Raw genomic sequence first — 17,835 nt, forward strand, 5'->3', positions numbered from 1 at the left:
ATTCCCTGGTTTATATCTGTTCCAGGTTGCTGGAAATCCTACCACCAACAAGGTACTGCATTACTATATATAGTTATACAAACTGAAGCAAAGATCTAGCTATGAATTAACTCTATATTAAACTAGGAGGCAGTGTGATACAGTAAAAAGAGCAATAAATCAAGTCAAGAGACCCACACTGAAATCCTTACATCTGCTACTCACTACCTGTGTGAACTTAGACAAACCACTTTAGTCTCTGTGGGCCTCAGTCTCCTCATTTGTAAAATGAGGATGCTGGACTGGATAGCCTTTAAAATCCCTTTCTGTTGCAAGGTATAATGAACTAGATGTTTAAAACATCATCCCATATCCAAGGTTCAGTGCTCTTTCCCCTGTGATATGGAGCTCTATAATCCAATCCCAACTTGTAGAATCCTTCCATCTATCTAAACAATCTCTGCCAAAGACCAATTTGGTCTGGTCTAGTTTTTCTTTTTGCCAAAAGACCTATTTCTTGGCTTGGCTATCTAAATTGCAGACTGTGTACCCTAAGGACTGCTTCTATCTGTCTAGTCTTAGAAAATCAGCTTAGCTACCACGAATCCCTAGAATGTATTCCTTGCCAGTTAGTTTACTGAAATGTTTGTTCTCTTTACTAGTTGATTGGACTATATTTTTCTCTGCAAAAGGTTATTCTTCCACTATTGACCTTAAATAATATTCCCAAGCAGCTAATTACAATCAGAACAAATTAGGGAGTGGTAAAATAAAAAAAGGCAGTAATCTACATTTTCTCCAAACACTTTTCTGATGTTCCTGAAAATGAGGTTTGAATACTATGGAACTGTTATATATATTTGTATATATATTTTTATATGTATTTTTTTAAATGAAAATACTCCTCAAATTTTAAACTCTTTTAAAAATAACATCCCAAGGCCAATATAAATCATTAAAAAGCTTCTCAACACAATTGAGAATACAATTAATTTATTCAATTGTCATTTAAATGTTTACTATCTGTGAAACATGGTTCTAAGCATTAGGGGATGGTTAATATAAAAATTCACAGTAGGGGCAGCTAGGTAGCACAGTGAATAGCGTTGCCGGCCCTGGAGTCAGGAGGACCTGAGTTCGACACTTAACACAAAACTAGCTGTGTGACCTTGGGCAAATCACTTAACCTCAACTGCCCTACTTCCCCCCTCCAAAAAGAAAAAAAAAATTTTTTAATTCACATTGACATATCACTAAACTTCACAAAATGTTTTCCCATATAATCCTTTGAGATAACTTCAAATATTATTATCCCCATTTTATAGATAAGAACATGAGGCTCCAAGGAAAGAAAGTTGCCTCTCAGTCACACAATTTCATATGTCAGAAGAAAAGCTGGACTCAAAGACTAATCCACCCAACCAAAATACTCCCCATCAACAAACATAACTATGGCATTAAATAATACTGAATAATCTATCTGGAAATAACTTTGCCCCCAATTATGGGACCCAGAATAACTTCTGAGTCCTAAAGCAAACCAAGGAATAAAACCAAGAAATTTTTAAAAAGAAGGCCATATAATGGATATGAATTTAGAAACCATTCTAAATTGGGAGGTATTGGCCCTTTAGTTTTTAATTTTCTTTGCATCTTAGAAACACAGAATCATAGTTAGCGCTAGAGCTGAAAGGAGCATCAAAGGGTATCTCGTCCAGCCCCCATTTTATAGATAAGGAAAACGAGGTCCAAGGGCATTAAAGACTTGTCTACGTCACACGCTGCTGGCGGTGGGGTCTAAACCCAGGCCTTCTGATTCATTCTGGTTCAGTGTTCTTTCCACTGTACTAGCTAATTCCTGTTAAAGTCTCTGATGATATCACTGAGTGAAAAATTATATATAACTCAACTCAAAATATTCATCAAATAAATATTTTTATAATAAATATAGGTAAAGCACTGGGGATAAAGTGTTGGGGGAGTTGTTTTGAAGTATAGTTCCTGAACTCAAGGAGCTTACCACCTAATAGAAAGGATAAGACATACATGTAAACAAGTATGAAAAAAAGTTGAATGTGATTAGGAACAAAGGAAGTCCAGACAAACTGTCATAAGAAATGAGGATAGAAATTACTTTCAGAAAGGAAGAGGTAGAAAGGAGATTGATGGAACTGTTTATTTCATAGCTGAATGAAAACATCAAGTTGGACCAGTGAATTCCTTAGGAAGGTGGTCAATCTCTCTGGAAGAAATTATTTGGCCAAATAATTTGCAGAGTAAAATTAGGCTACAAAAGCAAAATTCCTCATTTTAAATAATTGCTTCAGATAACCAACAAAAAACAAATCATGAATGTTGCAGATTATTAACAATTCATGCAAAATGCACGAACACACACTCTCTCTCTTTATATTTTACATTTGACTCCAGGAAGCTGAAGATCAGGCGATCTATTAAAATTGCATTATTGCTTAGGAAAGTCTCTGGGGTAGGTATGTACTTTTGGAAGAAAATATTTTGCCAATATCAGAAAAGTGGAACTGAAATGACTTTATTTTTAGATTTATAGTGAGAGATGTTTTAGTCACTTCTAATGATAAAAGGTAGTTTATATTCCCTATGCTAAGGTACCTGAGCACTGTTTTGCCATTGTTGTTTTTAAAGTCAATAATTTTGGAAAATTCATTAAAGGAATTCTTATTTTGTGTCAGAAGAGAAAAGAACACACCTGTGCTAAGATACCTATAATTATATAAATACGTAATTATGACTACTAACATGGATAAACTTGTGTTTCTGAGGACAATATACTAATTGTTTTCTTTATTGACTTATCTTCAACATCAATTAACATTTATTTTAGCACTAAGTAACAAACATTACAGTAAGCATCAGATTCTTATTAACTCATACATATAAAAGAATCTGGGCCTAAGATACTAGGAGCAAAAAAGAAAGGAAAACCATAGAAGTATCAAGTTTCACTAGTTTTATTCAAATTTGACCCACAAAGGTCTCTGACAAAAATCACTACAGTTCAGAATCGGGATGAATAGGTGGCGCAGTGAATAGAGCACCAGCCCTGGAGTCAGGAGGACCTGAGTTCAAATCCAGCCTCAGACACTTAACACAAAACTAGCCATGTGACCTTGGGTAAGTCACTTAATCCCAATTGTCCTCCAAAAAGCAAAAAAAAAGAAAATCACTACAGTTCACTTACCACACTAAAGTCTCTCTATAAATAGCCCTTTCATATAAGGGGACACCAAGTTCTGATCAGGGTATGCCATAGACTTGATACATGTTACCAACAGGATCTGAATATTGTCAAATCAAGGAAATATGGAATGATGGTATATTTTTTTCAGTCATATCCAATTCTTTGTGACCCTTTTGGGGGTTTTCTTGACGAAGATACTGGAGTGGTTTGCCGTTTCCTTCCCCAGCTCATTTTACAGACGAGGAAACTGAGGTCAACAGGGTTAAATGACTGAGGCCAAATCTGAACCCAGGTCTAACTCTAGGTCCAGTACTCCATCCATTGCATCACCTAGCTGCCCAGCTAGCGCTTAAGAAGTTTCCATTCTAAGGGAGAAAGATAACACATAGAAAAGGGGACAGGGACAAACATTTAAGTGCCTACTATGTGTTAGGCAGGGACAGTTAGGTAGCTCTGTGGAGAGAGAGCTGGATCTGAAGTCAGAAAGATCTGAGTTCAAATCCAGCCTCAGACACTTACTGGCTACGTGACCCTTAGCAAGTCACCTTACCCGTTTACCTACTATTCTCATCTGCAAAATGAGGAAACAACAAACCACTCCCGTTATCTTTGCCAGGAAAACCCCAAAAGGAGTTATGAAGAGTCAGATACAACTATAAACAACCAAGTGTTGGGGGCTTGTTTTTTTAAACCATGATACATCTCTCCAAGTGGTCGATTCAGAGTTTCTACACAAGTTAACAGAAAACTTAACCAAAACTGTAACCAAAGTGCTCCAGAAATACATAGAAAGCTCAAACCCTTTTCAAATATACAACTTTTTGATCAAAGTCAATTACAAAATGTCAATCTAACGTCTGTTTAAGATCCTAAAATACTACCAACACATCATATATTTCTATTTCCTTGTTCAATACCATTCCTATTACCATTTAATCCAATAAATAATTTAGTGAATGCGATACTTTAAATTCTTAGGTGAGTTACTCAACAAATATTTACCAAATGACCACCGTATCTCTCTACCTTCATGAAGTTTATAGTTTAGTAGAAACTGAGGAACGTATATGACATATATACAATTGTCCATGTTATAAAATGATACATGGTCAGTATATTAAAGAAGTACAAACAATTTGTGAGTTCAAAAGAAAGAAGGGTCAGTGGAAGTCAGGGTAGTAGTCTTAGAGGAAATATCTTAGTTGTGGATAAAGAGGAATTTAACTGTAGATAATAAAACAATAAGTTGGCATGTATATGGCACTTTAAGGTTTATAAAGTGCTTTACATACATAATCTCATTTGTTGATAATGTAGAAGAAAGTACAGTATCAGGAAAGCAAAAGGCATGTTCAAGGCACAGTAAGTAAGGAGTCTAATTTGGCTAAAGTCTATAGTCAAGGCTAGAAAGAGAATTAGACAGGGCCATAATTTGAAACTTACTAGGCAGGCAAAGAGGAGCTAAATGCGTTTTTTTTTTTTTAAGCAGAGGAGGCCTTGGAGAGAAAGTACAATAGAAAGAATACTAGACCTGGGTTCAAATGTGAGCTCTGCCACTGATTAGTAGTGACACCGAGTAGGTCCATTCCATTGTACTTCAATTTCTCCAATAGTACTTGCACTACTCTACATCACATCAGGCTGTTCAAAGAAATAATTCTGTAAATTGCAAAGTTCCTTTCAAATGTGAACTTTTCAGTGATATGATCAGATCTGTGTGTTATTTTAGTGGCTGTATGGAGTACAGACAAGAGAAAGAAAACACACCCAGGAAACCTGTGAAAAGGCTATTGCAGAAGAGATTCCCTAACAAGGAGAAATCATATGTGAGTTACTTAACACAAGGAAAGTTTCATATTCAAGGGAGCTCACTCAGCATCCCTCTCCACTAGCCATCATACATTTTCATCAAGATAACATGTAAAGGGGCGGCCAGGTGGCTCAGAGACTAAGAGCACCAGCTCCAGTGTCGGGATAAACTAGGGATCGAATCCGGGCTCAGATACTCAGCACCACACCCAGAAATAACTGGCCGTGTAACCTTGAGCAAGTTACTTAACCCCGATTGCTTTAAAAAAAAAAAAAGATCACATGTAAATAATAGATAGGGAGCCCTGAAGGTGCCCCCACCCCCAGGGGTCACACAAGGTAAGAACACAGGTTGGCAATCTCCACATTCCTTAACACAAGGAGGCTGCAGCAACCTTGTAGACCATCCTTGAGAAGTCTACTCATCAGCAGGGATGGAGGGATCAGAAACTGTTAAGTACAAAAAAAGGTTGAAAGACCAAAAGTTTCAAGAGAAAAAGCCTAAATAAAAGCCCAGCATACAGACAAAACAGAGAAGATTCTAAAACCATGAGGAAGAATGAGTAAAACTTCAAAGATAATAAAAAGATTTCTTAACAGATATTATATAAAGGAAGGTGATGCAACAGTGTCTGATAAAAGACTCCTGTAGACTCTACAGAGAACACAGAACAAGAAGAAATTCAGAATAGTTCAAAAGGGAAATAAAATCTACCAAAGAAGAAATTAAGAATACAGGTGAGGAATTGGAGTTTCATGAGAGAATTTTAAAACACAATTAACAGATTAGAAAAAGTACATCCAGGATAGAGAATCTCTCTAAAGAAATGAAAGATTAACAGATCTGGGACACAAAAATGTTAAAGTAAAGGAAAATTTGAGGGAAGAAAAACATTAAGCAATAATATGAATTCTATACAAATCAAAGTGATTGGCAAAATAGAAAAACAAAGCAATAAGACTATACAATTTGTAAAGACCTCAAGCAACTGAGATATCAGAAAGGTAAGTACAGCTATCAAGGAAAGAACAAGTAATAAAATCTCACAGTTAGAGGTTTGGGGGGGGGATAAAGATTAAACAAAAGTAGGGTAAGAGAAAGTACAAAGAGGGATCATCAAAGGATAAAAAAGATACAATGAATACTTAGGTGGAACTTAAAATATATCAGAAAAGAAAGTAAACAAACATCCAAGGATTAAATCCCATGACAGCTGCCCCTCCTTATTCTAAGTGAATCTATGTCTTTTGTGGGACATAGCTGTTGTGAGAGCTTGCATAAGTGAAGGGAGAAGTGGGGGACAGAGTAGAAAGTGATACCCTAAGCCCATGAGAAAAAGAGTGAAGAAACAGTGATTCCAATAGTCTCTCAGCAAGATGGGGTGGTATGAGTGAATAAGTGAAGCAGTAGAGGTGAGAGACTGAGACTGGGAACTAGAAAAGAGGTATGGCACTGAGGAGCACTCCTTCCCCAAAAGGATTAAGTATATGTCTGATTAAAAGATGGAGACTTCATGGGTTTAGTTCAGGGAAAGTGTATGCATTAAGAAACAAGCTTCTCTTCTTAGAGACGACTTTGTCTTCATGGGCAGTACCCCCACTCCACCCAGGAGAATGGATATGCAAGCTCCTAGGAGAAAATGGCACCCAAAATAGGCAGGGGAGGGCGGGGAAGGTGGTCTTAAAGAATTATAAATGTGATAGCATGGCCTTTGAGAAGGAGACTGATCAAGGTGAGGGGTTTGCCTGAGACTGACTCATATGATCCAAGACCTAGGGCGATTTCTACTACACAGTAATGATTTTGTTCAAGAGGGATTTCTTCATGAACTGAAACTGTTAAGAGTAAGTCTTAGCAGAAAAAAAAGGGGGGGTAGGATTTACTTTTATATTCTTAAAAGCAATAATACAGAAACAGGTTAGAAGAGGATGCTCACTAACGAGTGATCCTTTATAACATAGTAAGGAAGGTCTGGAAGTGCTATTCTCTTCATCCCTGCTTCTACCATTTCCCTCGATACTCTAGGTCTTTTGTTTTTCCAAATGTATTTTGTTATTTTATCAAGTTCTATACTGTAACCTCTTGGTAATCTGATTGGCATAATATTAAAAGTGCAGATTAACTTTGGCAATACTGTCATTTTTATTACAATGGCACAGCCCAGTCATGATACTGAACATTCCTCCAATTATTTCCTAAAGGAATATTTTAATACCAGTTAGATGGTTCAGTGGATAGTGTGTCAGGCCTGGAGGAAGGAAGACTCATCTTCCTGAGTTCAAATCCTGCCTCAAGACACTTAGCAGTGTAACCTCAGGTAAGTTCATTTCACTGCTATCAGATTGTTCTCTCTTCGATAAAATAAGGATAATAATGTCAATTTATTTCAGAGTTGTGAGGTATTTTACAGACAAAATAACATAGGCAAAGTGTTTTGAAAACCTTAAAGTTCTAACTAAATGCCAGCTATTATTATTATCAACATCATAACATTTAACTACCAAGGTGATACTTTATTTTTTTTCTAATTTTTTAAAATTTATTTATTTTTAGTTCTCAACATTCATTTCCACAAGATTTTGAGTTATCATTTTTTCTCCCATCTTTCCCCCACCCCCTCACCCCAAAATAGCAAGCCCACTGAATACTCCTTCCCCCAATCCATTACCCCCAACTTTCTAGCAGGGCAAGATGGACCTCTATACCCCAGAGCCTATACATCTTATTTCCCATTTGCATGTAAAAAACAAATTTTTTTTTAAACATTTGTTTTTAAAACTTTTGAGTGCCAGATTTTTTTCCTTCCTTCCTCCTCACCTGCCCCCCACTGGGGAGACAAGCAATTCAATATAGGTTTTACATGTTCAACTACCCAAATCATTTCCATAGCTGTTGTATGTTCTTCAAGGGAATACTTTATATAGCTAAGCAAAATAATAACCAAATTCATTTGGAGTAACAAAAGGTCCAGAACTTCAAGGGAAATAATGGAAAAACAAGCAAAAATGAAGGGGAAATAGAACTTCTATACTTTAAGTTATCCGATAAAAACAATTTTAAAAACTATTTGGTACTGGTTAATAACTGATTATTAGATCAGTGGACAAAACTAGATAAGAAAAACAAATTAACTTAATAGTTAAGCATGCAATAAACCTGAAAATATAAATTATTTGGGAAAGAATTCTCATTTGACAAGAATTCATTGGAAAACTAGAAAGCAGTGTGGCACTTTACTCCATATAGCAAAATAAACTCAAAAAGGATTCAGAACTTCAAAAATTGAAAAGAACTAATTAGGCACCTTTCAGAGCCATGACTAAGGGAGAATCCTTAACCAAACAAGCAATAGAGGCAATAACAAAATATAAAAAAGGTCTTTTTAATTATGAAAGTGAAAAAAGTTTCGGCATAAAAATGTCAAGCCAAGAAGTACTTATTAAATGCTTACTATGTTCTACATACTGTGTGCCAAGTATTAAGGATAGAAAGAAAGGAAATAACAGTCAATACTTTCAAGGAACTCACAGTCTAATGAGGGAGACAACATGCAAACAACTATGTACGGACAAAATACATATGGGACAAATGGCAGGAAAAACAAACTCAATGACAACAAAGTCAGTCTTGTCAAGCCCAAGTCTCACATGCAGCTGAGTCTCCTATGTTTTAACTAACCAGTCATAATCTAGAGACCTTCTTTGTATCCCCAAGACCTAGCATAGTGCCTGGCACATTACTGGTGCTTAATAAATGTTTGTGAAATCAATAAATCAGATACCTTCATATACAGTAGTCTGTTTGGAGTCATTTATGTACTCTGAGAATTTGCCCCATAGCTCAGGGGCACATATTTTAGGGATCAAATCAAACCAATAACCAAATTTTCAAATAAGAGCCCTCAAAAATAAAAATAAATTTAAAAACAACAGGTATTTATTAAGAACTTACAATGTGTCAGGCACTGTGCCAGGACCTGAAGATAAAAGACAAAATGGAAGAGTCCCACCCTCAATGAGCTTATTTTCCATCAGGAAGACATCCTCCCAGAATCAGTCTTTGATAATGAAAAGTATATGAAATTAGAATTTGTATGTGCTATTATAGTTTTCTTTTACCTCTTATTCAATTTCCTGTAAAGTTAATTGTGCACAATTCCGCACATATCTCAAAAAAAAAAATAAAAAGTGGAACCCTCATGGTATTATAACTGTTTTAACAAAATGACCAAGTAAAATAATCTATAAAAAGATACAGAAAAAAAATCACATTTCAGCATTTTTTAGCACTGAAAAAATAAGACCATGTGTGAACAACAAAAAGAAGATACCCAGCCTAACAGGCATAGACAATCTATCTCTTCTCATCCTTCACAGTTATTCTTTAAAAAAAAAAAAAAAGCAATAGATATGCTTTCTAAGCACTGCTGGAAGCCAATGGTTAGTCAGTCAGACAATGGTTGAAGATATGGAACTCTTCACAAAACAATTATCAAACAAGTTCCCATGCACCAAGTGAGTCTGCCAGGTGTGGCAGCCAGTTGGGAACATAGAATTGAGGAAACTAAAGGAGGCAGCATGGCACAGCAGAAAGCATGCTGAATGTGTATCAGAGGACCTGAGCTAGAACTCCAGCTCTGTTACTCAGTACCCTAAACAAGTCACTTAGCTTCTCTGGATTTCAGGTACCTTATCTATAAAGTGAGAAGACTGGACAAGATAATAATCTAAGGTCCTTTTCTGTACTAGATGTATGATCCAGAAAACTGGAAACATCAGACTTCTTTTAGAGGAATACCAACCAAGCCACTTTAGAAAGGGGGAAGTTCATCTACATAAGGTAAGGAAATGTCCTTTGTGACTTGCGGGCTAAGACTAAAAGAAAGTCAATAAAGGTTTACTATAAAATTTTCACCCAGTATTAAAAGTGTTGCTGATGTGCATAAAACTTAATGGAATACTCACAAAATAAAAAAAAAAATTTAAACTACCTCTTCTTCGACATAAAGAGATAAGTCTTATTTTAAAAGTGTTAGTCTTATTTTTTTTTCCCCAGACGGGATAGGACTATCCTTCCTTAATGCCAATATTCTTGAGCAACTACAGTCTAAGCATAATAATGCTTTTTTCTCCAGCTTTATCATGCCCTTATAAAGAGCGTCTATATTTAGCATAAACAGCCAAGAACTTCCAACTTACTAGAAATCCAATATACCAGTCATTGCATCTCCTATATGGACAATATCAACTACGTCCCCATTCCCTATTTATTAGCATCCTAATCACTGTATAATGGTACAAGCAAATAAAAAGTTAAAGACTCAACCAAAGACAAGCAACAAATTGAACTGAAAGATATTATCCTCCTCTAATCTGGGGGGGGGGGGGTTGCTTTTTGGAGGGCAATTGGGGTTAAGTGACTTGCCCAAGGTCACACAGCTAGTTTTTGTGTTAAGTGTCTGAGGCTGGATTTGAACTCAGGTTCTCCTGACACCTGGGCCAGTGCTCTACTCACTGTGCCACCTAGCTGCCCCCCTCCTCTAGGTTTTAAACCAAATTTAAACCAAATCTTTAATTCAAAGAACAAAAGGAAACAAGAATTAAAAAATGACTATGTGAAACATACCAGCTCCTACACGGAACTAAAACAACTTCCTAAAAACAATAAGTATGCAACACAGCTAACACCAACTATAAAATTTACTTACTCCATTGATCAAGACATGATGCATCTTTGTCACAAACAATGAACTATCTATGGCACTCAAAGATAAGTGAAAATCAAATAATTTTCTCATCTTTTGTTTTTAACTAAAATAAACTATAGATATATAAATATATTTTATTTTGCAAAGAGAGAAGTGTTTCCTGTTTTATTATAGATATATAAAATAAACTCTCTCTTAGAGCTACAGAACCACAGACCAGACCATCTCCCAACCCATTTTCACTTGTTATTATATTAAAGTGCTTTTACAATTATTTTATGAGGTAAGGATGTCAGTTTATAATTTTTATTAATTTGTTCATTAATAGTCTTTCCTTCAAAACAAAATAATACTGTCCTTTCAAAAACATTTACATGAAATTCCATGAACAACTTGAAGAATCCTCAAAGACCATCAATGATCCTTAAGCTATACTCTAGTTGTATAGCTACAGGATGCTATCTGTTATGCAGATGTTGAAAAACCTTTACAGTTGTCAAATATTTAGGAAATTGCAATTAAAGTAGTCCATGCAGGAGCTCACTCTGTTCAGCAGCCTGAAAGGAGGAAACCTCCATAGCCTAAGCATGATTATCAAATTCTTTGTGCTCTTAAAGGAGAGTAATTATAGGCATGTGAAAAAAGGGAAGCACTCCCTGAGGTACTCTTCCGTGCACTCCTCCCAAGAGGCACCAGGGCCATTAAAAATTCCAAGATGAAGAGGAAAACAGCCTGGGAACAGCCAGGAGGCAATACAGCAAATTAATACACCAACTGTCCTCAGGGAATGCTGTGATAAAACAGGAAACACTTCTCTCTTCGCAAAATAAAATTATACCACTAATGATAACACAGTCACCATACATACAAAAAACCATTCTAATGATGGGTGTGAAATTCCCAATGCTGCCCAGATGCTTTGAATGAAATCTTTACCCAGTACATACAAAATGAGACAGAAAGAAAGGCAAAGCTCTTTCCTAAGACCAATTCTCCTCAGTGCCAAGCATGTACCCAAAAAACCCTCTTCCACCTATACCTCAAGTCCATAGTCTTAATGGTCGATAATAAATTCTGCCTATCTGGCCTCAAGAAGAACTGGAAAGTCCTTCATTGGCTGGAAACCTCCTCCTTAAAAGACAGAGAAAAGGCACATACATTATTTCGGGAAAGTAAAAGATGGCCTGGAAGGTTCAGTGTTTTATCATTCACATTTTCTAAAGGTTTCACAGGGCCATGTGTGCTTATCAAATGATTAACAAAGAAGGAATGGTATTTAGGAGTAAAAGAAAAATAGAGATATCATCATCTATATTCACTCTCCTTAGCCTTCGGCCAATGCCAAATATTTGAAGCAATATACGATGTTTCTCTACAGTTTAGTGTGCCCATGAGTACAGCCTAGACTTCTTCATGATGCCAACTCCTAGCCACTAGTGCTGATAGGGAAGAAACAAAAGATAATGGTATGACTAATGAGATATACGAATAAGAAACACAAGCTGCTGTGCGGAACGGCTTTTTAAAGCAAACAAGGAATCCCAATAAAGGCACAGATACCAATTCAGCATTGTATAACCTTACTGACAGAGCTAGGCTGAGGGCAAAACTACTCACTCCACTTTGCTTCTGACATGATGCTGATTCTGTCTGAAGGGATTTACATGTGATGAATGCAATAGCCACCTAAATAAAAAAGCCCTGACCAAAAGTTAGGGAACTGCATTCACATTGCCTTTTTAAACTGAGGATTTAAATCCAGAGTAAACGCTAAGAGAAAAGTGGTTTACACTAACTAAAGAATTTTCATTTTTTCTGTATAACTATTTGTAATAATTTTCTTTTCAAAAGACTTTTCCCAACTTCCCCACTCATAGCTTCACGTGGTAACAATGACTGCGCCCATGAAGAGTCTTCATATTTTTTTTTTTGCATTTTGGAGGGCAATTGGGGTTAAGTAACTTGCCCAAAGTCACACGGCTTGTGTGTGTGTGTGTGTGTGTGTGTGCATGTTAAGTGTCTGAGGCCAGATCCGAACTTGGGTCCTCCTGACTCCAGGGCCAGTACCCTACTCACTGAGCCACCTAGCCACCCCCTGAGTCTTCATCTTTTCAAACATTGCACAGGCAACCCTATATGAAAATTATTAAATGCATGGACTTTTTGCCATTAGATCAAACAGTATTTCACTAACTGGCATCTATCAATCAGCTATATACGAAATTGCATCTACAATACACACACAACAAATATGTTTGAAATACACAAGCAGTTTGACTAATAAGCTTCTCAGGTATATTGCACTCCGAACCATTCTGGACATTGGCTACCAGCTACTCAACGGTACTTTGCGGCGGAAACGTGCATTTACAGATCCTCGTATTATTTAGCATAATTTTGGAACCAAGTAACGTATTATAATGATATTGGACTTATATGAATTGGGTGACATCGAGGAATGCATATTTGCAAAAAAAACCAATACTTTATTGTTTATAATTTTGTACAGTATGATAAGTTTTGAAACACTCCCCAATATGCATTGCAGGCTGATTAGTGCATGTTTGACAGTAATAAGTGGTTTGATGCCTGCCACCAGGTGTTTTCCTGTTAGAACACACAATGCAGTCCCGTTTTCTTTGTCCCACTTCGGGAATATGTAGTTTATTGTTTAATCTATTGTCCGCAGAAGATGTGGATGGACGCGTTCTCGATACACGAAAATCGCCCTTTAATTGGTCAACGAGTGTCTTGACAAACTTGTGGTGTGTCATTGGCGTTTCATTACTTGTTTGTTTTTCGATGCGATACATTATGTATGAGTTTATCACACACATTTCCAACCCCCCAAAAAATAACTTCCTCCACCATTTCAGCGATTTACGGAGGAAACAATACGTCAAAGCGTATTGATGCGCACGACCCACACCACCCATATTTGCCGTATATTCTAACATCATTTCAGGCTTACTGACTGTTACGATATGTCCACCGCGTAATGTTCTCTGGGTAGATTGTAGGTTTGTGTTATAATAATTGGTGAGCATGGTAATAATTCTTTTATCTTTCCACGCAAGAAGCGTAGTATTATTCTTTCTGTATGCAACTGTTTTATTGGTTGAAAATTTTGGTTTTTTCATTTGTGTCGGTACGCCTTTTCGATTTATCTTTATAGTGCCAGTAAGATGACAATTCATCTTTAGCAGTTCTTCCGCTAAAAGGATGCTGGTATAGTCCCTGTCGGTGAACATGTGGTATCCTTTTGCATCAGGAACTCTTTCTAACAATTTCTTGAATAAATGTAGCGGAATCCTGGTACTTACTGGAAGATCCGGCCGGGATATATTATTAGAGGTTATGCTGCCATAGTATGGAAGTATTGTAAATAAGTATCCCATTCTTGAGTCTGCCAGCGCATATATGCGTATGCCCCACTTTGTTGGCTTGTTGGGATTATACATAATAAATGCTATTCTGCCTTTGAACTTTACAACAGATTCATCCACAGCGACTGCTGTATATGGTATGAAATACTGTCTAAATTTGCTATCTATATATTCTAAATAGTTGCTAACTTTCTGAATGTGAGTTCTTATCGTTGCATTTCCTTGCGTGGGTTTGTTCAAATGTAACATCCAAAATATCTGCATAAATCTGGACCTGGTAAATGTTTCCGAAAAAAAAAAAGGGATTCTACTATTGGCAGCAGTAGACCAGTATTCTTGCATGTTGGGAAGTTGAATCAATCTCATATTCAGGATGACGGCGATAAATGCTAAAAATTCTTCTTTGGTAATATTGTACCACTTGTGCCAAATTGACTTTCAGGAAAGCTGTTTCTTTCCAATTTCTTCTTTGGCATAATTGTTTGTCTCTTTTATTATGCTGTCTACTAATTCTTCAGTAAAATATAATGTGAAATAGTCTATGGGCTCTTTTATGTTACTCGGGACTTGTGATCCGGCTATTTCTTCATGTAAATCAAAATTTATCGTGGCTGGAGGAACGTCCGATTCGGTAACATCTTCCCACTCTTCACTTGATGATACGTTGTCATGTTGCCGTGTGTTTTCTTCCGTACTACTATTATCGCTTTCGCTATCTATGTGAACAATTCGTCGCCTTCTAGGTTGAACGATATCACTATCATTGCTGTCTTGTTTTGTTCTACAGCTAGTCTTTCTAACGTGTCTGTATAGAGGTCTATCTGGAGCTCATCTTCACTACTACTTGTGTCATGAGACTCATTCGTGGTTGGACGCTTTGCCATTGTTCTAATAAAAAATATGAATAAATGCATGGATTGAAAATTTCTAATTGTTATTACTGACAAGATGATATTTACCAAAATAGCTTTCACCAAACAATTTATTCACTAAGAAAAGAATTACTTTTCCGATTTTCTCACTCGTTAGATCTATGTGCACTGCTCGAAGCTTCAAACCAAAATGAGCTCAGCTTTGAAAATCTTTTCCTCCAGATGTAGACTTGTTTATTTGTAATTATATATCTCACTATACAGTGCGCGCTATGTTCGAAAACAGACCTTTCTTCTACAAACTCCCCTTATTGCTCTTTTCAAGTGGCGTCACGACGTGCTCAGACCGTCGTGAGCACGCATCTCACATTCTCGTCCGACACAAAACCCGCTGACACTTCTTGTATATATCTTAGTAATTTTACGATATTTTGATTTAATTTCTTGTGCCATTTCAAGATAAAACTTCAGGGAAACATGCATGTCTCAAAAAGTTGTGTTAAAATAACTCAATTCCCCGTAATCACTAACAAACTGCAATGTCCCCTGAGAGGGGACATCCGAGTGATATGCTAGAATTCCGATGTCCCCTGAGAGGGGACAGAGGAGTGCAAAGGGTAAACTTGAACAGAATTAAGAGATGATCATAGAATGATTATCCAACTCCACCTTTGTGGTAAAAAAGGCAGCATATTTACTTGCTTTCTCACCCAGTTCCTTAAGAGAGCCTCTCTCTGAGGAAGCAGTGTTAATGATATTCTTTTCAGATGAGGCTCTATTGGCGCTGACTAGAAGGAAATGAGAGAAGTCCCTCAAAGAGATGAGAAATATTACCTGGCAGAACAGTGCGCTGGCAAGCATCTTCGGTGGGAAGCATCAGCAAGCACGTCCAAAGAATAGAGGGGAGAAAGGGGATTGAACTGAAAGAACAAAAAGGAAGTCTTTTTCAGTGAGACCCACTTGAAAGATACAACCTAAATGTGAAAAAATAATCCCACTGCCAGAATACTTTTCTCCACTCTATCTCAACCATTTATGCTATCCCAAAACTGTTTAGTGAGGTTAAATAATGCTCAACATTATGACACGTGACTACAGCATAACTAGTCCAGTTCCCTCAAAAAGAATGACTATTCTTCCATTCTGTCAGTCCTCTAAAAACCTTTTCATGGATGATAATATATCATTTTCTGCAAAAGCACCATTAACTGGCAGTTTTGCCTATCAACTTGGACCCCATTCAAAGTCATTCTCAAATAGACTAGCAAATTATTACTTCTATCCTCCTAACTTAGAGAATCATTTTGATGGACGATAAAAAGTATCTGCAATATGATGTTTTGAAAATGGTACAACCAGGTTTTAGTCACAACTATGCCACTAACTGGCAATGTGATTTTGGGCAAGTCAGTTAACTTCTTGACTTTTACAGTGTTTTCTAACATGGAAATGCTACAGAATGCCAGATGTGAAGCTAAGAAGACCTGGGTTCAAATCCCTCTTCTGAAACTTATGAGCTGAAATAAGCAACAACAAAAAAAAAAAAACACCTGTGGTACCTCCTTCACAAGTTTCAAATGAGATATGGTGCATAAAATATTCTGCAACTTCCAAAGTGGTATGTGCCAAATACTATTATTATTACCTATCACTTCACAAAGTTATTGCGATAAAAGCTTAAAAGGTTTAGGAAAAGAGAGTGCTGTACAAATCTCAAGTACCGTATGATACACAGCATAAAGCAGGCTAATTAATACTTTTAATAACTCAAGATAGCTGTATTCTTGCTTCCTTTTTCCAGGTTTTCAAAATAATTCTTATGATTCCCCTCCCCCCGGACAAAAAAAGCCCAGAACTAAACATATCTCTAAAAAAGTAAACATTACTTTCCAGCTTCTAGATATGAATACAATTCTATTATTAGTGTAGCAATTTCACTAACAGATATCCAAATCCAATAGGGACACATAAAAGTAAGGAAGTCTTATCGATCAACCTCCATGATTACATATTCTCTTCTGTAAGACTAATCATTAGGAGAAAGAAACTCATGGAACTAAAAGCAGAAATCTTTAAACAAGGAAAAATCTACATGCTGGTCATTCTATGATATCCTTGTTGCCAGCTCAAAACAAAATAAGTGATTACCACCAGACATCCTATAAAGAATTAATGACTAAAAAAATAAAGCAATCACCACAACAATGAACACTGAAAAAGAAATTAGTCACAGCAACCTAAGGCATAATATAATTCGAGAAGAGTCAAATATCCATGGAACACAGAATGTTTAGAATACCAAAGCTAAATGTATGGATAATGACTTCCTTACCTCATGTGAACAGGCGGGAATGTGGGGAAAATCAGAAGTCAACGCTTTGTTCTTTCTAAAGAAAAGGAAACCAAATGAGAAAATAAAGATGACAGAAGAGTCAACTTACCTGGTTGCGCTCTCTCTTCCCTGTTGACGGTAACCAGAAACTAAAGGGAGGGACAAAAAGGGGAAGAAAAACAAAATACAAGAAGCAGGGAAAAGATAAAAGAAAACAAAGATGAGGGGAAAACAAATTAAGGAAGTGAAAAGATGGAGTTGGGGAAGAAAGGGAAAGAAATATTAAACATGTGCAAGCTTCACACTGGAAACAACTTTTCAAAGGAAAAGCCTCCTAATGAGAATATCAAGTATGGGACATGATAATGAACCCATTTGCTAAGCTATGCAAATAAACTGCTGACTAACAACCTGATCCCCAAGTCAACAAGAGCTTAACCACAGATTATAAGTTTCTTGGCCTACTGTTATAGACTGGACAGCCCTTAGGTTGGATAAACAAATACGTTCTGTTGAAACTGGCTTCCAA

At 36.6% G+C, this 17,835-nt stretch overlaps 1 protein-coding gene across 2 annotated transcripts in view; it reads right to left on the reverse strand.

Annotated features, from left to right (window-relative positions):
- The window catches only part of GPATCH2L (G-patch domain containing 2 like), a 69,750-nt gene that overhangs the window by 22,973 nt on the left and 28,942 nt on the right, over positions 1-17,835 (reverse strand). The window contains exons 7-8 of one of the 2 annotated variants that reach the window (XM_069091908.1): positions 17,307-17,361; positions 15,809-15,894 (exon numbers count right to left, since the gene is read on the reverse strand). In XM_069091908.1, coding sequence (XP_068948009.1) covers positions 15,809-15,894; positions 17,307-17,361 — 141 coding nt within the window. Of the gene's footprint in view, positions 1-15,808; positions 15,895-17,306; positions 17,362-17,415; positions 17,456-17,835 lie in introns of both variants that reach the window. The other variant, XM_069091909.1, reaches the window with a different exon arrangement.

Source organism: Petaurus breviceps, unplaced genomic scaffold, assembly GCF_028583685.1.
Source record: "Petaurus breviceps papuanus isolate PSGF00001 unplaced genomic scaffold, PetGlider_PUasm1.0 189, whole genome shotgun sequence".
In the NCBI taxonomy this organism is placed as follows: domain Eukaryota; kingdom Metazoa; phylum Chordata; class Mammalia; order Diprotodontia; family Petauridae; genus Petaurus; species Petaurus breviceps.